Source organism: Stegostoma tigrinum, chromosome 6, assembly GCF_030684315.1.
Source record: "Stegostoma tigrinum isolate sSteTig4 chromosome 6, sSteTig4.hap1, whole genome shotgun sequence".
Classification (NCBI taxonomy): Eukaryota; Metazoa; Chordata; class Chondrichthyes; order Orectolobiformes; family Stegostomatidae; genus Stegostoma; species Stegostoma tigrinum.
In genome coordinates this window covers 92,577,449-92,601,040 of record NC_081359.1, presented here as the reverse complement: position 1 = coordinate 92,601,040, position 23,592 = coordinate 92,577,449, and the positions used below count along the sequence as shown (strand labels likewise).

At 39.8% G+C, this 23,592-nt stretch overlaps 1 protein-coding gene and 1 long non-coding RNA gene across 5 annotated transcripts in view; one reads left to right on the top strand and one right to left on the bottom strand.

The window, feature by feature from the left end:
- Nucleotides 1-21,542, bottom strand: part of LOC125453240 (uncharacterized) — a 32,614-nt gene extending 11,072 nt beyond the window's left edge. The window contains exons 1-2 of the long non-coding RNA XR_007247727.2: nt 21,295-21,542; nt 17,636-17,710 (exon numbers count right to left, since the gene is read on the bottom strand). This is a non-coding gene — a long non-coding RNA (uncharacterized LOC125453240). The remainder of the gene's footprint in view (nt 1-17,635; nt 17,711-21,294) is intronic.
- LOC125453238 (BTB/POZ domain-containing protein KCTD21-like) overlaps nt 7,076-23,592 on the top strand; it is a 32,840-nt gene continuing 16,323 nt past the window's right edge. Inside the window, exons 1-3 of one of the 4 annotated variants that reach the window (XM_059646772.1) lie at nt 7,076-7,404; nt 8,358-8,443; nt 18,551-18,653. In XM_059646772.1, the coding sequence (XP_059502755.1) occupies nt 7,273-7,404; nt 8,358-8,443; nt 18,551-18,569 (237 nt within the window). In that variant the 5' untranslated portion in view covers nt 7,076-7,272 and the 3' untranslated portion in view covers nt 18,570-18,653. Of the gene's footprint in view, nt 7,405-8,357; nt 8,444-18,550; nt 18,654-23,592 lie in introns of those variants that run through there. The other 3 variants (XM_059646771.1, XM_059646769.1, XM_059646770.1) reach the window with 3 other exon arrangements.

Genomic DNA, 23,592 nt, shown 5'->3' with positions numbered 1-23,592 from the left:
GAATCATATTCTTTCCCCAGCTGAAAAGTTGGTAACTCCCTCACTCACTTGTGGTGACTGAACTTCCTGGTATGCTTTTCTGTTTGGAATTCCTCATGATTTCCCAATAAAACCATAAGGTAAAGGAGCAGAAGTAGGCTGTTTATCCCATTGTGCCCGCTGTGCCATTTAATGACAGCACAGTTGATCTGATAATCCTCAATTCCACTTTCTTGCCTTATCTGTATAACCTTTTGATTCTGTTTATGATTAGAAATCCATCTATCTCAGCCTTGAATATATTTAACAATCCAGCTCCGGCAGCCCTCTGGAGTAAAGAATTTCAGAGATTCACCACTCTCAGAGGTATTAAATTTCTCTTCATCTGTGTCTTAAATTGTTAACCTCTTACTCTGTGATTATGATGGCTGGTCCCAGAGTCTCCCACAAAAATAGAAACAACCTCTCCTCATCTGCCTCACCATGCCCCTTAAAAATCTTATGATTCAGTAATGTATACTCTCAACCTTCTAAACTCCAATGAGTACAAGTCTAACCTATTATGCTTCACGTAAGAAAAATCCCTTATACTTGGGCTCAACCTAGCCAATCTCACTCTATGATCTTGGCAATATTGAGATCTTTCTCTTCCTGACAAAATAGAAGCTGCATTCATAGTATTTTCTCCATTAACAGTTCTGCTGGATATAATAATTCCATTCTGTGGTGATGATCCATAACTCAATAGAGTCAAATCAATGTCAAAAATTCTCTTTTGAAATTCTTTTTATACATTGAACTCCACTTCCTGCTTCACCATTTGCTTGAGGGTAATAGGGTAAATGATTATGAATGGAGACATATTCTTTGGCTAATTTACTAAACTGTTCATTTGTGAAGTTGTGGTCCATTACCAGATACCACCCTGTTTTAATGATTTTATTGTGGTACCAATTGTGATACAGTGTAAATGATTTATCTCAAATCATCTTCAATAATGATTGATGATCATTATAAATATTTTCCTTTTAAACTCAAACAAGTCAACCTTTCCCAACGTTTTGATGGAAATATCGGTGACGCAGATTCTTTCTATTCCTGACTGTTGATAGTGAAGATTTGCCAGTTGGATACAGTTTCCTCAATTGAATAGGTAATCCCTGGCCAATAAACTGACTTGTTAGGCTCCTGCTCAACATTTCAATATTCCAAGATGACCTTATGTAGTCTCTGGAGAAGTAGTTCTGTATGTTTTCAGTATTACCAATCTTTAATTAAAGATTAACAAATCATTTATAACGGTGAAATGTTTTTGTTACTTCAAAGTATTGTCTTAAAATCAGTAAGGAGCTATTCTTCGTCTTGGTTTTGAGCTTCCCTAATCTATGCCAATTATTTTTCTCTGGTGCTGGCAAGCATTTTGTTACCAATAACATGCATGCTTCTACTTCTCCTACAAGCACCAAACCTTGTCTTTGAATCTCTTCAGATGGTAAATTGCATGCCATTGTTTGGAATTTCTCTTGTATGTACTCACTGGTGGAGCTATAACTCATCAAACACAGTCTGAAGTGTTGAATGTGAGTTGGCATCTTAATAAGTTCCTCCACATTGAAAAGAAAAATCAGTACTTGTGATCTACTTCAACCTTAAAACTTAGCCCCAAAACATAGCCTGAGCTTCTCACATGCACACATAGTCACTAAGGTTCTTTCTAATTTTGGTATATCATTTCTCTGTTATCCATTTTGACAGCAAAAACAGAAGGGCAGATTATGATCTGAATTGCAAGATTGGGAAATAAGCAGGTATAATGAGACCTGGGAGTCCTTGTACATCTATCACTGAAAGTAAGCAGGCAGATGCAGCAGGCACTAAAGGTGGCAAATAGTATGTTGGCCTACATGGCCTTCATTTGAGTACAGCAGCAGAGATGTCTTGGTGCGATTGTTCAGGGCATTGGTGAGATCACACCTGGAGAGTGTGCAGTTTTGATCTCATTATCTGAGGAAGGATATTTTTGACTATGGAGACAGTGCAGCAAAGGTTTACCAGTTTGATTCCTGGGATGGCAGTGCTGATATATGAAGAGAAGTCGGATTGTTAGGCCTATATTCAATGGAGTTCAAGAATAACGAGAGGGGGATTGCACAGAAGCCTTTAAAATTCTAACAGGACTAAACTGAGTAAATGCAGGAAGGGTATCCCTGATATCCTGGGAGTCCAAAACAAGGTGTCACAGAGGGCCGAAGGGCCTGTTCTGCGCTGTATTGTTCTATGTTCTATGTTTAAGGATACTGGGATAGCATTGTCTGTATAGTTGGGTCTGTTGCATTTTAAAGAGAGTGGGTCAGGTGACCTGGAAGCAGGAGTTAGGGGAGGCAGTCTAAAACTGATGATAAAGCTGAGACACCTACAATAAAGCATTCCCTGGTCAAGTTTACTCTCTGTCTACCCTGTGTTCTATTTATGGTGATGGGCCAGTCAGGAATGAGAAGGAGAGAAAGTTCTTCACCCTGATTGTGGCAAGTCTATGTAATTCTCTGCCACAAACAGTGCTTGAGGCCAAATCATTGAATGTTTTCAAGAAAGAAATTGATACAGTTCTTTTGGTTAAAGGGATCAAAAGGTCTGGGGAGTAAGTAGGAACAGAGTTGGATGATCAGCTATGGTCCTTCCCATACTGACCAGCAGAGCAGCTCAGAGGGTCGAATCATACGCCTGCTCCTATTTTCTAAGTTTTGGTTAGAGACCTTAAAGCATAATTTATTGTCCTACATTTTCATTCTTCTTGAACTTGTAGCGACACTGTAGCAAGACTTTTGGATTACAAGTCTGCAACTATTATTGTTGATAGCTTTGAATCGCAGTGTCCAAATAGTTCAGAAAATAAAACAATTTCTTAACATTTGTGAAATAATTTCTCTGACCTTCCAGCAATACTGTTGGTATCATCTTAACAGCTCTCCAAACAGTTCATCAATTGCTGATAGATTGTGTATGAATTCCCCTACGTGGTTAGCCATCCTGAGGGATCCTCGCAGCTGTTTTATGTTCTTGGGTTGTAGAAAATCTCAGTTCATCTTCTGAGGATCAACATTTATTCCTGTGGCTTATGCTATGTAACCTAGTAATTAAATCAAAGGCTTTGCAAATTCACAGTTCTTATTTAGTTTGAGACAGTATTCTACAATGTTTTCAACACTGCAGTGGTTCAAGAAGGCGGCTCATCCTTGCCTTCTCAAGGGCCAATTAGGGGCAGCCAATAAAACGATGTCCTGGTTGTTTGTTAGCTCACCAAGCTGGTTGTGCTCTGGTGTGCAGATGTTTTGTTACCCTTCCGGGCAACAACATCAATGCAACCTCTAATTGAAGCGTTGGTGCTCTGGTTCCTTCCAGATTTATATGATCCTCGGTGTGGTGGTGTTGTCACTTCTGCTTCTCTTTTTTTAACAGTGGTTTGTATACGGGATTTGTTTCTGTGTTTGTTAACGGAGTCCTGTGTTGAGAAACAAGGTTCCAGAAATACCCTTGCATGTCTGGTGTTTGCTTGTCCTAGTATGGTCACTTTGTTCCAGTTGAACTGATGGCCCTCATTGTTTGTGTGTATTGAGACAAGTGAATATTGGTCGTATCTTTTTGTTATCAGTCGGTGTTCATGTATCCTGGTCATCAGTTTCCTCCCTGTTTGCCTAAGTAATGTTTATTGCACACGTTGCTTGGTATTTTGTATATCACATTGGTCTTGTTTACTGTCGGTAAGGAGTCTTTAGTCTATGATAAAGTTTGGTGCAGTGTAGCTGTATGTTTGTGTGCAATTATGATCTTGTGTGATTTTAGGAGCCTGGTAGTCCATTTCTGATATATTTTTGATGTAGGGTAGTGTTGCTCGTGTCTTCTGTTATACCGTGTCCTCTGACTGTTGTTTGTTTTGGAGGCATCTGTGGATAAAACATCCTAGGTATCGATTGTTGGTGAAAACTTTGTGTAGACGTTCCTCTTCCATTCTCTGGATGTCTGCGGTGTTGCAGTGTGATGCAGCTCGTTTATATAGTGTCTTGATGCAGCTCTGTTTGTGTATGATGGGGTGGTAGCTATTAAAGTTAAGGATTTGGTCAGTGCGTGTGACCTTCCTGTATGCTCAGGACCAGAATTTGCACTGATGGTAACTTAGAAGGGTAACAAAATGTCTGAGACCACAGAACAACTGGCTTGGTGAGCTAACGAACAACTGCATCCACAGCCTGAGCTCAATTTTCGCTAAGACCTTAAAAACTGTAGCCCAGCCACAGAAGCCCACATCCCATGAATGAATTAAAAAAACTAATCTTTATTATTGATTAAGTTGTACATTCCATAGTGTTTTAGAAACCGAGACTTCCAAAAGGAAATCCGTTGAAGCAATCCTGTCCAATGGGCATTACAAAATAATTGGCAACTTTGATTCCTGACCATAGGTATGCACCAAAATTCACTAAGAATCTAATATTGTTAACAGTATACTTTTTGCCAATTTAGCTAAGCTATCATCAACTCAAGACATTGGATGGATTTTACATTGTACTGCTTTGTTCAATTAGATCAATTTCACGGAGATTTTGGTATCATCATTTGGGTTAATGGGTACCGTGATCCGTGAAATCACCCCATGTTCAACATCCCGTCTAAGCAGCATAGCTGCCCACAAGATTTTGTGTCTGGTGATCAGGATGCCAATCATTGCCTTGACTTTATTGTTCAGACACCACTGCTGCACACAGATTGTGAAGGCCACTGCAGCCAGAAAGGAAATTAGCAGTAACATTGCCGCAGTTGCATTTTTTTCAACATTTACCTCCACTTTATCCATTACTGGGTGCAGTGGCCTTCTTGCAGTAAAAAAAAGACAAATTGATTTTGCATTTGCCTGTAATATATACTCGGTATACTTTATTTAATGTACGCATTCCTGAAAATAATTCAGGAATTCTTCCCTAAATTCTGCACTGTTTTCTTCTTCAACAACTTCGAACTGAAGGGTTTCAATCTTGAGTACGTTTTCCTGCTGACAAATGTGATGATTCTTGATTTTGTAAAATATGAAAATTGTGCCTTTGTCTTTATATATTTGAATCTTGCCACATTTGAGCTTCTACTTTTAAATGTGTTCCTCTTGTGCCTTGCAGTTTGATTTAAAAAAAACTTACAATCTCATCTGTTTTGACCCTTTTAAGAGAATATATTAATACATTCTCCAGTACGGTGTGCCTAGTTTACATTCAGCAGAATGCCCCTCAACATCAGGGTATACAGCACATATCCCCCTAAACCCTTCCTATTTGTAAATCCATCCAGGTGCCTTTTTAAATGTTGTAATCGTACCAGCTTCCACCACTTCCTCTGGCAACTCATTCCATATACACACCACCCTCTGTGTGGAAAAAGTTGCCCCTTAGGATGCTTTTAAATCTTTTCCCTCTCACCTTAAACCTATGCCCTCTAGTTTTGTACTTCCCCATCCAAGCAAGAAGTCCTTGACTAGTCACCCTACCCCATGCCCCTCATGATTTTATAAACCTCCATAAAGTAACCCCTCAGCCTCCAGTGCTCCAGGGAAAAAAGGCCCAGGCTATTCAGTTTCTCCCTATAGCTCAATCCCTCCAGTCCCAGCAACATCCTAGTAAATCTTCTCTGCACTCTTTCACATTGCACAACATCTTTCCTACAGAAACGTGATCAAAACCTACACATCGTATTCTAAAAGTGGCCTCACCAATGTCCTGTACAGCCTCAAAATGACATCCCAACTCCTATACTCAATATTCTGACCAATGAAGGCAAGTGTGCCAAATGCATTCTTCACTATCCTGCGACTGCACTTTCAAGTAACTATACACCTACACCTCTAAGTCCCTTTGTTCAGCAACAGTCCCAGGGCCCTACCATTAACTGTATAAGCCCTGCACTGGTTGCCTTACCAAAATCCAACACCTAACATTTATCAAAATTAAATTCTATCTGCTACTCCTCGGTCCATTGGCCCATCTGATCATGGTCCCATTGTACTCTGAGATACTCTTTTTCACTGTCTACTACACCACCTATTTTGGTGTCATCTGCAAATTTACTAACCGTGCCTCCTATATTCAGTCAAATCATTTATATAAACAATGAAATACAGAAGATCCAGCACTGATTCTTGTGACACACCCTTCGTCATAGGTCTCTAGTCTGAAAAGCAACCCTCCACTACCACCTTCTGTCTCCTACCTTCAAGCCAATTTTATATCAAATTGACTAGCTCCCTTGCAGTCCATGTAATCTAACCTGACTAACCAGTCTCCCATGCGGAACTTTATTGAATGCTTTGCTGAAGCCCATATAAACAACATCTATTGCTCTTCCTTCAGCAATTTTCTTTGTCACTTCTTCAAAACATCATTCAAGTTAGTAAAACACAATTTGTCATGCACACAGCCATGTTTACTATCTCTAATCAGTCCTTGTCTTTCCAAATGCATGTAAATCCTGTCCTTCACACTGCGTTCCAACAACTTACCCACCACTGACGTAAGGTTCACCAGTCAATAGTTCCCTGGCTTTTCCTAACAGCCCTTCTTAAATAATGGCACACATTAGCCAACCTCAGGTTTTCCAGCCCTAATCCATGACTGTTGATGATCCAAGTATCTCAGCAAGGGACCCAGCAATCACTTCCCTAGTTTCCCACAAAGTTCTGGGAAACACTTGTTGAAATTCCCAGGATTTACATTTTTAATTCATCCTTTAGTTCACCATGTGCCCAACTTCTAGCTAACGTGTGAATATTATTGAATAAGACATCAATGAACTCCCTTGATCTCTCCTGTTTTGCTAAATTTAGGCTATTCAGTTATATTAAAATATGCCAAAGATTTCCTGGAATTCCAGCAGAGATGGTAGAAACAAATACAAAAGCAACATTTAAGAGACATCTTGACAGATACATGAAAAGGCATGGAATAGAGGGATATAGCCTGTATAGAGGCAAAAGCTTTTTAGTTTGGAAAAGCAGCACATGACAGCACAGGCTTGATTGAGCCAAAGGGCCTGTTCCTACACTACTGTTCCTTCTTTCTCTTGTCAGAAGAGATGTCTCACCGACCCCTTGTCTGCTTAGTGCATCATCATTGATGGCTCTAATTGCATAGAGTGGGGTACTAACCTGATCTTTCTGGTCCTTTTTGTTTAATCCTGAGAATGTTCAATAATTAACAAAACACTTCCTCCATTGATCCTACTTCTGGGCCTTGAGTGGACTGCCAGCATTTGGGAATGGCTCTGGAAGTGATGGTGATGATTCCATTTTCCTGTGGAGTCCTCGAATCATGCCTGCTTGAAGCTCTGCTGCTGTTTTCCATTTTGGGATTCAGATTCTGTTACACAGTTCTCATTGGCTGCTCCCTGGTGAGTTTAAATACTTTTCATTCTTCCACATTGATCCATCCCAGTACATCTGAGATTTGCTACCTCTGTAGTTTTTAATTCAAAACTTGTTGCTGTTGGATTCTTTGCCACTGCTCCTAACTCCTATGTGCTGCTACCATGTTTCTTCTTAATGTATGATAGATGCCTGTTTGCCTTTCAAACGATTCAACTGCAATCCACAATCATTTCAACAAGAACCTTTCCATTGAGCTTTTCTATTTACTGGTGTACCAGTTGTCCACAAGCTTAAAATGTCTCCTCCATGAACCAAATTCTCCCTAGTCATGTGCTCTTACATCATCATTACATCATGATACCTTTGACTCATGTTATTAACCCTTTACTCCATATTTAATTTGTGATACGCATTTATGTTTTAAACTCAAATAAGTAGAAAGATCATTATCTCCAGACTATACATAATCTTTTCCAATGCAAGACTTCTGGATCATAATTTGTTATTTAGTTTCTCTTTATGCTTATTAAGAATATAAATATCTGTTCATTAATCATTAAAGTTAAAGGCAGTTTACTTTATTTTCACAGAATCCTAAATCATATGTGATAGATCATTCAAGTGTAGTACGTGAAGGAGGCCATTTTGCCCATTGTGCTTTTTCTCAGTCCTTCACCTAACTCCATCTGTTTTCACACTCCTGCTTTTTGCCTCTATGCTTCTAGGTGTGTGTAAAACAGCTGTCTATACTTACTGATCCATGTTAGCCCTCTGTTATCTGCGTGTTTTCAAACAGTTGGTAAGCTGCAGCCTAGGAGCAGACATTTTGTGTAGAATCTTCTCTCTGATGATATCAGCACCTCCATTCATGATGTCACTGATTGAAGAACTTGTTTGCAAATTCATTGGAAACTAAACAATCATTACAGGAGTGAGAGACTCTAATCACTTTCCCTTATCTGTGTTCTTCTTGCAGGCTTTGTATTCGCTCCAATTCCAGCAGAAGACTGAGTGCTCTTGTGGTGCAGAGATAGGAATCCCGGGTTCATCTCCCACCTCTAGGTATGATATAACATCTCTGAACATGTTAACTTTTTTTTTAAATGATTCACAGGATATGGATATCACTGGCTGGACCAGCATTCATTGTCCATTCCTAATTGCCCAGAGGGCAGTTGAGAGTCAACCACATTTCTGTGGCTGTGGAGTCACATGTACACGAGATCAGGTAGGGCAGATTTCCTTACAATAGTGAACCAGATGGACTTTTCCCAAAAACATGCAGAGGTTTTTGGGAAATCAGAAGATTCTTGATTTGTCTTTATTGAATTCAAATTCCGCAATCTGTCATGGGTTTTGAACCTGTGTCCCCAGAACATTAGCTAGCTTCTGGATTAATAGTCTAGTGATATTACCACTAGGCCATTGCTTCCATCTAATTAGAAGAAATCTAAAAGACTGTCATGAAATTCCTTTTGAAAACTACATTTGTTTGCTGTTTATCTTTCTGTATTAAATATGCTCAAAAAATCTAGTGGTTGCCGTCATTAACTCTTCCGTGTTTGCTTAGTGTCCATCTCTATGCCTTTAAATCGCTCCACTATTTTGATTTGTGCTTGGAGCTCCCACTCAAGGCATGTTGGTGCTCCCTTGACAGTGATTCTATTTGTTCCCAGCCCTCTATTCTGTCAAAAAACAGCACAGGCAGAATTTTATGATCCCCAACATTGGGTCTGCAAGCAGGTAAGCAAGCTGTAAAATTCCTTGGTTGGCCTCACCACCTTCCTCTCCATTGACTCTAGAATAGTTCCTACAGATTGTAGGGTAGCTGATGTAACGCCTCTTTTTAACAAGGTTGAAAAAGAGGAACCTGGGAGTTACAGAGCAATCAGCCTGATATTGGCAGTGGAGAAAATGCTAGAGTCCATTATGAAAGATTTAATAACAAAGTACTGGAAAACAGTGGTAGGATCTGACACAGTCAGCATGGATTTAGAGAAAGGAAATCCTGTTTGACAAATTTATATCTCAAAGAATTCCAGTAACTGGTAGAGTTGATGAGGTAGAGCCAATGCATTTGGTTTATTTGCTCTTTCAGAAGGCTTTCAACAAAGTCCCAAATAAGAGATCAACTTTTCTCTAATTTCTCTCCACAGATGCTGCCAGACATGCTGAGTTTTTCAAGCAATTTCTGTTTTTGTCCCCAACTTTTCCACATTGCTATGGTAGGATAGGTGAGGCCAATTTGGCCTCATATTGAGGCCCTTAAGTGGCCAAATGATGACTATATAAGAGCAATCACTGCACTGAAAGTGTTGTGTAGACTTTAATTTCATTATGAGGAGACAGTGACAGCATGAAAGCAATGTCATGTAATTAGTAATCCAGAGGTCCAGGTTATTGCTCTCAGAAAATGGGTTCAAATTTGACCATGAACTTAAATTCAATTAATAAATATGGAATGTAAACCTAGTTTTATTAAATTTGACTATAAAATTATCGTTGCTTTTTTTGTAAAATAAAAAAGCACCTGGGTTGACTGTCTGAGACAACAAAGTGTAGGTCATGGACAGGTCAAGGAGGCAGGGATGAGGCTGGTAGGTAGGAGGTAGGGGTGGGGGTTGGTCAGTGAGGTGAGAGGAGCGGATAGGTGGGAGAAAAGACAGACAGGTCAAGGAGGCAGGGAATAAGCTGGGCTGGTGCTGGAATGAGGTCAGGGGTGGGGAGATTTTGAAGCTTGTGAAGTCCACATTGAGACCATTGGGCTGCAGGGTTCCCAAGCAAAATATGAGATGCTGTTCATGCAACCTTCGGGTGGCATCATTGTGGCAGTGGAGAAGTTCTATCTCCTTCCCAAAAATCCACAAACCCGACGCCCTGATTGACCCATTGTCTCTGCCTGCCCCTGCCCCACCAAACTTATTTCTACTTATCATGACTCCATTTTCTCCCCACTGGTCCAGGAACTCCCCACCTACGTCACCCACCCCCTCCACCTCCTCCAAAACGATTCCCTGCTCAGCATGCCTGGCAGCATCTGTGGAGAGAAATCAGAAAAAAGTTGTGCACTTGAAGTGGTAATGGTGGAAAGGCAGTGGCAAACATTCAAAGATCGCATAGGTGAACTGTGATCATTGTTTATTCCTGCCTGGCGCAGAAGTAAAATGGGAAAGATGGCCAAACCATGGCTTACAAGGGAAATTACAGATAGTATTAGATCCAAGGAACTGGCATCCAAATTGGCATAGAAGAAACAACCTAGCTGAACAGTGGGAGAAATTCAGAATTCCACAAAGGAAAACAAAGCAATTGATCTACAAAGGGAAAATAGAGTATGAGAGTAACTTGAGAGCACATAAAAACTGATTGTAAATATTTCTATAGTCATGGGAAGGAAAAAAGATGGGTGAAGACAAATGTAGATGCCTTACAATCTGAAACAGAAAATTAAAATGGAGAATAAAGAAAAGGCTAACCAACTAAATGCCTATTTTGGTTCTATGTTCACAAAGGAGGACACAATAACTCACCAGAAATGTTGGGAGAACACGAAGGAACCAAAGGAAATTAATATTAATGGGGAAATTGAAGGCTGATAAATCCCCAGGGCCTGATAATCTATATCCCAAAGTATCTAAGGAAGTAGCCCTAGAAGTAATGGATGCATTTTTGGCCATCTTTCAAGATTCCATAGACTCTAGAATAGTTCCTACAGATTGTAGGGTAGCTGATATAACCCCTCTATTTACCGAGGTTGAAAAAGAGGAACCTGGGAGTTACAGAGCAATCAGCCTGATATTGGCAGTAGAGAAAATGCTAGAGTCCATTATGAAAGATTTAATAGCAAAGTACTGGAAAACAGTGGTAGGATCAGACACAGTCAGCATGGATTTAGAAAAAGGAAATCCTGTTTGATAAATTTACTGGAATTCTTTGAGATATAACTGGTAGAGTTGATGAGGTAGAGCCAATGCATTTGGTTTATGTGCACTTTCAGAAGGCTTTCAACAAAGTCCCAAATAAGAGATCAGGGTGTACGGTTAAAGTGTACAGGATTGGGTATCGTGTAATAAGATGGATAGAAAAGTGATTGGCAGACAAGGAAAAAAAAGTTAGAATAAATGAGGAGGAATACAGCAGGCCAGGCAGCATCAGGGGAGCAGGAAAGTTGATGTTTTGATTCAGGACCCTTCTTCAGAAATAGGGAGGGAGAAGGAAGCTTGGAAGTAAACAGAGAGAAGAGGGGTGGGCCTGGGGAACGTAGTTGGGATGGTGATAGGTGAGTGCAGGTAGGGAGTGGTGGGATTGATCAGTGGGAAGGGAGGGGCAGGTAGGTGGGAGAGAAGATGGACAGTTTGTGTCAAGTCAAGGAGGCGGGGAGGAGAGGGAGACTTGGACACGGGATGAGGTCAAGGGTGGGGAGATGTTAAAATTGGTGAATTCCATGTTTAGGCCATCTGGCCGTAGGCTCCTGAGGCAGAATGAGGTGTTGCTCCTCCAGTTTGCAGGTGATGTCACTGTGACACTGGAGGAGGCCCAGGATGGACATCACCCAGGGGTGACTGGAAGGTGTTGTTGTTTTCTCATACAGAGCGCAGATGCTCTATGAAACGGCCTACGAATCTACGCTTGGTCTCACTGATGTAGAGGAGGCCACATCGGGAGCAGTGGATACAGTAGACCAAGTTGAAGGATGTGCAGGTGAACCCATGTTTGATATGGAAGGTTTGTTTTGTGCTTGAATGGAGGTGAGAGGGCAGGTGTAGCACGTCCTGCGGCTGCAGGGAAAGATGCTGGGTGTGGTGGGGCTAGTGGGGAACATGGAGCAGACGAGGCAGTTGTGGAGAGAGTGGTCCTTACGAAAGGCAGGTCGGGGTGGGAAGAAACTATCTCTTTGGTTGTGAAGTCAGATTGTAGATGGCGGGAGTGGCAGAGGATGCTACATTGGATGTAGAGGTTGGTGGGGTGATATGTGAGGACAAGGGGGATTCTGGCTTTATTTTTGTTGGGTGGAGGGAATGAGAGGGCAGAAGTGTAGGAAATGAAGGAGATACAGTTGAGTGCATTTTCGATCACCAAAGGGGGTTCTTACAGTCCTTGAAATAGGAGGACATCTGGGATGTGCGGGAGTGGAACATCCCATCTTGGGAGCAGACACACCAGAGGCAGAGGAATTGGGAATAGAGGATCACATTCTTGCAGGAGGGTGGGTGAGAGGAGGTGTAGTCCAGGTAGCTGTGGGAGTCAGTGGGTTTGAAATAGATGTCAGTTTCGAAGTGGTCACTGGAGATGGAGAGGTCCAGGAAGGAGAGGGAGGTATTGGAGATGGTCCAAGTGAATTTGAGGTTGGGGTGAAAGGTGTTAGTAAATTTGATGAACTGTTCAAGCTCCTCGTGGGAGCATGAGGCAGCACCGATACAGTCATCAATGTAGCGGAGGAAGAGATGAGGGATAGTGCCAGTATAATAGCAGGAAAGGGACTGTTCCAAGTATTCTATGAAGAGGCAGGCATAGCTTGAGCCCATGCAGGTGTGGGTGGTCACTCCCTTAGACTGTAGAAAGTAGGAGGAGTTAAAGGAGCAATTGTTAAGGGTAAGGACAAGTTCTGTTAAGCAGATGAGGGTGTTGATAGAGGGGGATTGGTTGGGCCTGCAGGAGACGAAGAAGTGGAGGGCTTTTAGGCCATCCATGTGGGGGAGACAAGTGTGCAGGGATTGGATGTCCATAGTGAAGATGAAGTATTAGGGGCAGGGAAATAGAAGTCTTGGAGGAGGTGGAGGGCATGGGGTGGTGTCCCAGACACAAGTGGGGAATTCCTGGACCGGGGGAAAAACCGAGTCAAGGTAAGCGGAGATGAGTTTAGTGGAGCAGGAGCAGGCAGAGACAATGGGTCGGCTGGGGGAGTCAGGTTTGTGGATTTTGGGAAGGAGATAGAAATGGGCAGTGCAGAGTTGGGAAGCGATGAGGTTGGAGGCTGTGGGTGAGACGTCACCTGAGGTGATGTGGTTATGAATGATAAAACCTTGAAGAAGTTAGAACAAATGAGTGTTTTTTTTCCAAATGGCAGAAAGCAACTTGTGGGGTATTGCAAGGATCAGTATTAGGACCCCAGCATTTCATAATATATACAAATGATTTAGATAAGGAAACTAAATGTAATATCTCCAAATTCACAGATGACACAAAGCAGGCAGGTGGGTGACCTGCAAGGAGGGTGTGAAGATGCTTCAGTATGAATTGGACAAGCTGAGTGAGTGGACAAATAAATTGCAGATGTAGCATAAGGTGTATAAATCTGAGGTAATCTACTTTAGTAGCAAAAACAAGAGGGCAGATTACTACTGAAATTGTGATAAATTGAAAGAGGAGAACGTGCATGAGACTTGGGTGTTCTTGTTCATCAGTGACTGAATCATATAGGTGCAGCAGATGGTAAAATAAGCAAATGGTATGTCATCCTTCATAGCAATAGGTTTTGAGTACAGGAGCAGGGATGTCTTGCTGTAATTATACACCTGAAATATTGTGTGTAGTTGCGGTCTACTTATCTGAGAAAGGATGTTTTTGCTCTGGTGGGAATGCAGCAAAAATTTACCAGTCTGATTCCTGAGATGGCAGGACTTAGGTATGAGGAGAGATTGAATTGGTTAGGATTATATTCCCTGCAGTTCAGATGAATGAGGAGGGATCTTATTAAAACCTATAAAATTCTAACAGATTGGACATGGCAGATGCAGGAAGTAAGTTCTTGATGTAAAATCTCCAAATTTGCAGATGACTCAAAGCTGGTGAGGAGTTGAGCTGTGAGTAGAATACAACAATGCTGGATGAGTAGTATAAGGGAGTCCATACCAAGAGGTCACAGTCTAGGAACCAAGATAAATCATTTAGGACTGACACAGGGAGAAAGTTCTTTCCCAAAGAGTGGTGAACCTGTGGAACTTACTACCACAGAAAGCAGTCAAGGCCAAAATATTGTGTGATTTCAAAGAGTTGGATGTATCACTCAAGGCTAAAGGAAACAAAGGATATGGGTAGAAACCAGGAACAGGCTACTAAGTTGGATGTTGTGCCAAACATGACACCAAATTAAACTAATTAAATTAATTAGAGCAGGCTTGAAGGGCAGAATGGCCTATCCCTGTTCCTATTTTTGTGTTTCTATTGGTTGTGATAGATTTCTGTCACTGTTTTAAATTCACATGCAAAATATTTATTTGTATGAAGACCAAGATAGATTTTAATTCAGTATATCTTCTCAATCCAAGAAACATGCGTTTTGCCCTACTTTCTGGACCCTACCATTCAAGCAACCTTCTACCAATGCTATTCACTTTTAGAGTCTGAGCTTAGGCAATGTTATACTGTGCATTAAGAGTTAGTGAACAGACAGAAAAAAGAGTTATGGGTTATTCTCAGTATGGTAAGCTATTACTAGTGGGGTAAACAAGGCTCAGTTCCTGGACCACAGCTGTTCACAATGTATATAAATGATTTGGATGTGCAGACCACATGTGATGTTTCCAAAAATGGAGATGACACAAAACTAGTGGGAATATGAGTGGATGCAGGTTTGAAATGTTGATGAGCAGAGGAACCTGAGTATTCTTGTTCATAAGTGTGTATAAGCTAGCATGCAGGTCCAGTAAGCAATTAGGAAGAAATTAGGAATAGTATGTTGGCCTACATTGCAATAAGATTTGCATATAGAAATAAAGATATCTTGCTCCAAGTTGCCTGGTGAGAACACACCTGGCAGACTGGGCAATTGCTCTGCAGCACACTTATGTTCTGTCCACAAAAATGATCCTGAGCTTCCTGTTGCCTGCCATTTCAACACACCACCATGTTCCCCGGCCATCATCTCTGTTTCGGGCTTGCTACAGTGCTCCAACAAATCTCAGTACAAGCCGGAAGAACAACACTTCATTTTCTGCTTGGTACCTGCAGCCTTCAGGACTCAATAATGCATTCAAAACTTTTCATTCTCCTGGGCTGACCTTTACCCATTATTTTTCCTGCTCAACTGTTTATCTCTCTGGGCTCCATCTCCACCTATCATTCTACCCCCCATCCCAATCTCCCCCACTCTCCCAGCACATTTTCAGCATATATACCAACCTTTTTCCAGCTCTAAGGGTCAATGGACCCGAAATGTTAACGCTGCTTTCTCTCCCCAAATGCTGCCAGACCTGCTGAGCTTTTTTTCAGTAATTTCTGATTTTGTTTCTGGCTTATTGTCTACAGTTTTGGAAACCTGAACTGAGGAGTGATGTATTTGCCATAGAGGCAGTGTAACAAGTGGTCACCAAACTAATCACAAGAATGGTGGGATTTTATAATGAAGAGAAATTAAAGAAACTGTATCTGCATCCTCCATAATTTTGAAGAATGAGAGGTGATATCATTGAAACTTATAAAACTCCGACAAGGCGTGATAGAATAGTGGTGGATAGGATGTTCCCTTGGTGAGTCTAGAACTAGGGCCATAATCTCAGAATAAGGGGTAAACCATTTAAGACTGGGATGAAGAGGAATTTCTCCTCTGAAACTAATGAATCTTATGAATTCTCTACCCAAGAAGGCTAGAAGCTCTGTCATTGAGCATGTTTAAGGCAGAAATTAGTAGATTTCTGGATACTAATGACATTAAGGCATATACGAGCATGGGATAAAATGGTGCAGAAGTATTTATTAGTCAAAGAAAGAACTGAAGAAGGGACCTGACCTGAAACATCAACTTTCCTGCTCCTCTGATGCTGTCTGGCCTGCTGTGTTCCTCCAGCTCCACACTGTGTTATCTCTAAATATCAGTCAAGATCTGTCTGAATGGTGGATCAGGCTCAACAGGCCTACTCCTCCTTGTATTTGTTATATTCCTTCATGTAAATAACAAGCTGCCCACCAAGTCTCTCACCATCCTGAGTTGGAAATATATTGCTGTTTCTTCAGTTTCACTGGGTCAAAATATTGAAATTTCCTCCCTAATTGCATTTGTTGTAGCATTGTAGTTGTACCTGTACGACATAGACCACAAAGCTCAAGGCAGCAGCCCACCACCACATTCTGATCAGCAACTAGGAACGGCCATTGATGCCCATGAATGAATTAAAGAAAATATTTGGTAGTACAGAATTTGAGTATCACTTCTTGTGTAGGAAGAGGATACTAAATGGTTAACAAGAAAACATATTGGTGGAGGCACTGCCATTGGAAACTTTGCCAGTTAGATGTTATGTTGGTTAACCACCGAACTTTCTCTCAATTTAAACAAGGCAAGCTGACAACAGACACTGCCTTGGGGAATGAAGCAGAGAATGGCTGTTATCTACATTGCTTAATGAAATAGGCACAGTTAGTGTACATGAGATAATGGGAACTGCAGATGCTGGAGAATCCAAGATAACAAAGTGTGGAGCTGGATGAACACAGCAGGCCAAGCAGCATCTTAGGAGCACAAAAGCTGACGTTTTGGGCCTAGACCCTCCATCAGATGAAGGGTCTAGGCCCGAAATGTCAGCTTTTGTGCTCCTAAGATGCTGCTTGGCCTGCTGTGTTCATCCAGCTCCACACTGTTATCACAGTTGGCGTAAATGTTCTTTCCACACAATGTCCTTCTATTTAGCACAATCTTCTCATATAGCATTAAATTATTGTTTACATTGGTACTTTTGTGAATTATTCTGATGAATGCAAGTTGAAAAGTTGACAAATGTCTTTTCCAGCAATACCTATATGCCTTAACTTGGTGACAAATTTCTTATTTGAGATTGTCTGTTGCACAATTTCTTCAAGACCACAAATTTTGTCTATTCTTTGTATATGTATTGGTAACTTCTTGAAAAATGTCATTGAATTAGTTGAGCTCAACCTTCTTGAAAATGTGCTCTCGATTTACATACTTCTCGAAGTGTTCATTGATATAATCCCTTTTCATAATCACGGGTAAATATGTGATGTAATGTTAAAATAATAATGGAAGTCAGCAACATAGATGTATTGTGGCAATCTGAGAATGGGGAAATTTAACTTGGGGTTTGACTATAACCTCACAAAAAAAATTCCTTCCAATTGAACGTATAACGGCTTCACAATTATCAATGCGTGTAATTGACTGCCACCTAGCGTACTAAGGTGTCACAGCTAAACCCATTATATCTAGTAAATTACTCACCAGGTTACTTACAATTAAGTGAAAGACAGAAACAAAATGTAAAATATTATGTGATATTAGTTGTATTTTTAAATACTTACAGCTAAAATATGTGTTGAGACGAATCTATGACTCTCTCAGCTTCTTCTATTAGACTCTTCATAATGACACGATTTCTGTTGATGAGACAAAAGCATCAATTTACATGAAATATATACGCTGAACACCTATCCAAACAATGAACACCGCTAAAAACTGCATTCAGTCTTGGGATTTGTTTTATCCATTTGAACTCTGTTATATGGAGCGAATCTTTTATGAGGGTACCTTTTAGCAGAAAGAATCTTACCAGATTAATATTACAGCAAACAATGCAATGAAAATCTGGAATCTTCTTGTTTCGTGCCTGTGGTTCGCATATACCTCAATCATAGTTTCTTCAATTGCAGTAACAATGAGAAATACCTCCGGAGCAGCGGAGTAATCGTATATATGATATTCTTCATGCTATCTGTTCTTTACTTGTTAACTGTTAGCCATAACAAATTACGATATTTAAACCTTTTGTGCTCCTGAGATGCTGCTTGGCCTGCTGAGTTCATCCAGCTTCACACTGTCTTATCTGGGGAACTGCAGATGCTGGAGAATCCATTATCTCCTCTACGATATTCAAACCTGTTAGCTTCCAAAAGGATTAAATAAATTATGCAAATTCGTAATAAATGGGTTAGACCTTTGAAATATAAAAACAATCTGCTGATTTGCTGCCTGTTCGAGTGTAAAACATTAAATACCAGTAATGATTTTCCTAATTCATAGCAAGGATTTTAAAATTAATTTTAAGCATAATCTGTTTAGTGCCTAATACCAATATTTTAAATTGGTCTCACATTTTAGGTCAATGTGGTCTTAATGCTAAGTGTGTGTAAATCCAGTCATACGTTGAGAAAACGACAAGAATTACCATTCTGAAAAGTTACCCGACTCAAAATGTTAACTTTGCTTTCTCCTCACAGATGCTGCCAGATCTGTTGAATTTCACCAGCAATTTCTGTTATTGTTTCAGATCTTCAGCATCCACAGTTCTTTGTTTTTATTAAAGATTTACCAATTACTTAGACAGCCTAAAGATTCTGAGTTTTGCACTAGCATCTTAACTTTGTAATCAAATCTCACAAAATTTAATGTATAATATAAAATGAAAGGATATATCCTTGCTTCTTTGTTACACTATAACTTCTATTAATTGACAATCTGGTTATCGCTGTCCATAAGGATTATTGTTGTGTGATTTGTTTTAGAAAGGCTGTCATAAACCATATTGTTGAGGCAGACTAAAGGCAGCTTTACTTTGCAGCCATTTGATCTATACCTATTCTGGTGGTGCCAAAGTCCCCTCTCTGATATTCTTCATTGTGGCAAGCATCCAGCATGGAATTAAATTAGCTCATTGAGTACACTTCTGAAAGAGGATCTTGCATAATTCCATAAAACCTAAAGGAAATGCAATCAATTCCTATCCATTACCTGAACCTAAAAATAAGATGTTAATGTTACAATAATTCACATTTACATGTACTTTATTCTGCCTCCATAAATGCCACCAGAATGATCAGATGGTTTTACATCATTGATTTTGGTTTTCATAGAATCCACTAGCAGTTACTATGTTCCTTGCAGTCTAAATGAAGGATTGGTAATTCTGGTCTAATTACTGCATGTTTATAGCTTAGTCATTCAAAAGTGCTTACTGCAGATAGCAATGATCAAAACCTGGCATATGTCATAAAATAATTGCTTATGCGTAACATAGGCATATCCACAGTTTTTGTGTAGTTCTGAATATCAAGCAAACAATATCATTGTTAAGCTTCAGTCAGCAAGTTGTAAAAGAATAGTTTCAAAACAGGCTGTTATGTAAGTATTCAACTCCTCATTTAAACAGTACTAGTGTAGCCTTAGGAAACAGCGTCATAGAATCATAGAAGTCTACAGCACAGAAAAAGGCCCTTCAGCCCATTTGAGTCTGCACCAGTCAAAAACAACTACCCAACTATTCCAATCCTCATTTTGGTGATATTGCAGCAGTTGGTGGTAATCTTGTCTCTGAGTCAAGAGTGCTCTGACTTCTAGTCCCACACTTGAGTCCCGAAGACAAAATTCTAGGTTAATATTCTAATGCAGCACCATAAATAGATGCCACCTTTCAGGTGAGATGGTAAACTAAAGCACTACCTGCTTTCTTATTTAAATGTGGAAGATTCCTTTGGACTATTTTACAAAACAGCAGTAATGGTATTCCTGATTTCTTGGTCAATATTTATCTTTCATTGGATGTTATAAAAAAATGACTGTTTAGTGATTATCAAATTGCTGCTTGTGAGAGTTGCTGTGCATAAATTGACAGCTGTTTGCTACATAACAATAGTGACTATAATTCTGAAGTTCTTTATTAGCTTTAAAGCGCTTTAAGACATCATATAAGTTGCAATATAAATAGAAGTATTTTCCTCCTCCTTTCTACATCTACTGTAGTGGAAAATTTTAGCAGTTCTAATTAAGTATTTCATAAATCCACTCAGTTGTATTTATTTTTATCTGTGCACCACATTTAAAATGCTGATTTTTGCACTTTCTTTTATTTTAACCTATTTTTCTAATCAACCTGTTCAGAGATTTTTTTTCCATACGTCTGGAACAGGTGGGACTTGAACCCAGGTTTCTCAGTCCAGGGGTCCACACTATCACTGCACCACAAGAGCCCCTTCTTTTTTTGTGCTTGTTAAATTATTGTCTAATGTAAAGCACTGATAAATAATTTATTTTAAATAAATCACAACAAAACAATGCAAAAAAAATTAACAATGTATTAAACATAGCTCACTTAAGAAATTAAATACTAACATACCTAATGTGCTTCTAAAACTTAATTTTCATAACATCTTGAACCATCCTTTGCCTGTACCTATGAATATTAAAATCCTTCAATTTGTTTTACAACATATTTCTCTAATGTGTTTATATATCTATATTTCTTCAACCCTATTATCAGGAGATATGTGGTAAATTCCTAGCTGTGACTTGCATTTTTAATTTTTTATTAATAAGGATAATCCATTTACTGGAGAATCTTGCAGTCCCATCAAAATTAAACTAAAATTCCACAGATGTCATTTCAAAAACATTGCTTGGTGTATTTGTATTAAGAGAGTAATTTGGACTGTTACAAGTTGCACAAAACAGATGGAAAAACCATTTGCTAACATCAGTAAAATTACCATAAAATTCATATGGTCTTAAGACACACATTTTTTTTCTAATATTCACTGAGGGGGGAAAAGATCTACTATTTCTACCTGATCCAGTTTCTGTAACACTAATCCTATACTTTTCTTGAATCTTAATGTTTGCTGAAGTAACCTAGGAAACCACTCAATTGTTTAAAAAAAAGACATAGAAGATTGTGAGTCATCTTCTCAGGCTAACTAAATATGAGAAATAAATTTGATTGTGAAAGAACTGCCTGTGTCCATATAACTTATTTTATCAATGTTGCTATTTAATCAGTCTACTTTCTAACCTTGACTGTTAGATAAAAGCCATACGATGAACTATATCTGCACAAGGTAATAACAAGATTTTCAGCTTTCTCAGTTATAGCACTCAGCAGCTTGTGTTAATCTCAGACATTGCTGGAGACTTGTCGCCATTCCAGTCTTCAATTTAATCCTCATAAATTACATGGAACATGCTCACTCACCTTGGGGCCATGCTTTTTTTTCTTTGGAAGACATTGAAATGTCATTCCTCTTTCTTAAACAATTTTGACATCAGACTTATGTTATTAATTTTAATTCTAATTCAGAGGGAGTAATGTTTCTTTTACTGGATGAGCTCTTACGTCTGCAAAATGATAATGTCTGTACTGGTAGCAGTCTGTGTTCCTTAATAAGGTTTGTTTGGATTCCATGGATACAGAAATAACCTTTTGTGATTAACCTTGCTAAGGGGAAAATTACTTTTGCCATATCCTGGCTGCTCTCTCTTTCTGACCATTTAATGGTTTATCATTAACTGAAGCATTCTGTAAAAGTCTGATGCACATAGCATACTCAGCCAATGAAAAGAATAATTTGTTCTGTGGCTTTCACCTAACCTCTGATATTTCTGGCACATGACACCACATGTAAAGCGAAAGACAGTGAGCATTGCATGTGCATAAAATTAACTTTGGTGCATTTGGCCAGAAATAAGCAGGAGATGGTTACGTATAGTAACATGGACTGCATAGTAAGCCATTTAGTCTACGCAGTCCACTTGTCTTCATTACGTAATCAGTATCACCTTCTGCGCCTCTCTCCTTGTGTTTCAGAAACTGAAATAAAATAAGAAAATACTGGAAATAATTAGAAGATCAGAATTAAAGCTTCAAAGCCTGGTGAAAGGTCATAGGCTTATTCTGTGTCTCTCTGTGAAGCACTTTGAAAATGGACTGGAACTGGATAGACTGGATAAACTGAATAAAAAGAGGAAGAAATGGAACAAGCATTTCACAGAGGGCAAAAGGCACAAGAAAGAGAATTTAAGAGGAAGGAAGTAGTGATTTAGCTGAGAGATAAGGAGAAAATAAAGGAATAAAGATGTCAGATACCAACTTAAACAGAAGCAGTTAAAAAAGATTTCAAAGAAGGCTGTCATAAGGAAGATTTTTGATGTAATCTAAAGTCCAGTAAGGAAATGTTGAAATTTGAACAGACCCTACCAAAATTTGTGAAAAGTAATGTGGAAGCTTTCTTTCTCATTTGAAAAAGTAGCAAAATAAATGAAGTGACTGAAGGAAAACTGGACATTACCCATACAGAACCAGTTAGCAAATACTGCACATGAAATTCAGTCATTGCAATCAGAAGCGGTTTCTATGGATTATGACACTGTAAACGTATACAGACACGTGAACAAGGAAAGTAGTAGGCCACTCAGCTCTTTGTCCCTGCACTGGCCCTCCTGCATCTCCTGCGCACTCTGAGGGAACCTCCAGCTGTGACCTCTTCATGTCTAGGTGCTTGCCATATGCTGCAGGCTGCTTGCTACTACGTCTGTTCCTCATCCGTTTCTCTGTAACGATAACATCTGCTGTGTCTGGATCCATCAGGCACGATTGCAATGAATCTGTGTGGGGAACATAAGAAATAGAACAGGTGCTTGGTAATGTCAGTATTCGCATCACTCACAACTGGTGGCTTTGCCTACTGCTCCATACAGTGGGATGTAGAGCATTCCAGAAAGTAGGATCATGGAATGACTCAATGTGGAACTTTGACATTGTTTCTTATTCAGCAGACAGCACCACCAATCATATTGCAAAGGTGCATTAGGACATTGCAAGTTCTGTGTGAGTACTGAACCTTTCTCCTTTCAGCCCTTCACCCACAAAAAGAATCATTGCTTGTAAGAATATCTTACATTATACTCACAAATCCAAGTTTGAGAGTGAATCAGTTCATGCCCGCAGATGCCTCTCTTAAAGTCATCTAGGATTATTTCTAATTTACAGAATTGTCAATTTTTAATCTGTAAGGATCAGTGACATGGTCAAGATTGCTTGTGACCAGCATTTGCACTCCAAACAGTGGTACACTGCATTCATTTCACGTGCATGATGATATGATTGCAAATGACTTCAACTTGTACTCTGCAATTGCATGATTCATATACGTGAGTGACAGGAAACCCTCTGAGGGGGTTCCTGTCACTCTCAAATGAAGCCTCTGTTCTGGCCTATAAAAATAGCACTAATTCTGGGTATGGTCATATATGGGAATTGAGAGATCATACAAGGTAATGCAGATCGTGCTAGGCGCAATATGTCTTAGGGTCAGCTTGGTCATCAGCTAATCACCCACCCTCCACCCCTCCCAGAGCCTTTCTACCTGATACTCCCTGAGCCCACCACTACTGATCCCCCAGATGTTCCTACCCACCACCTAGAGTTACATCTACAACTCTAATTGTCACCTCCTGAACCCATCCATACAGTTTGGTTCTGCCCACCATCATG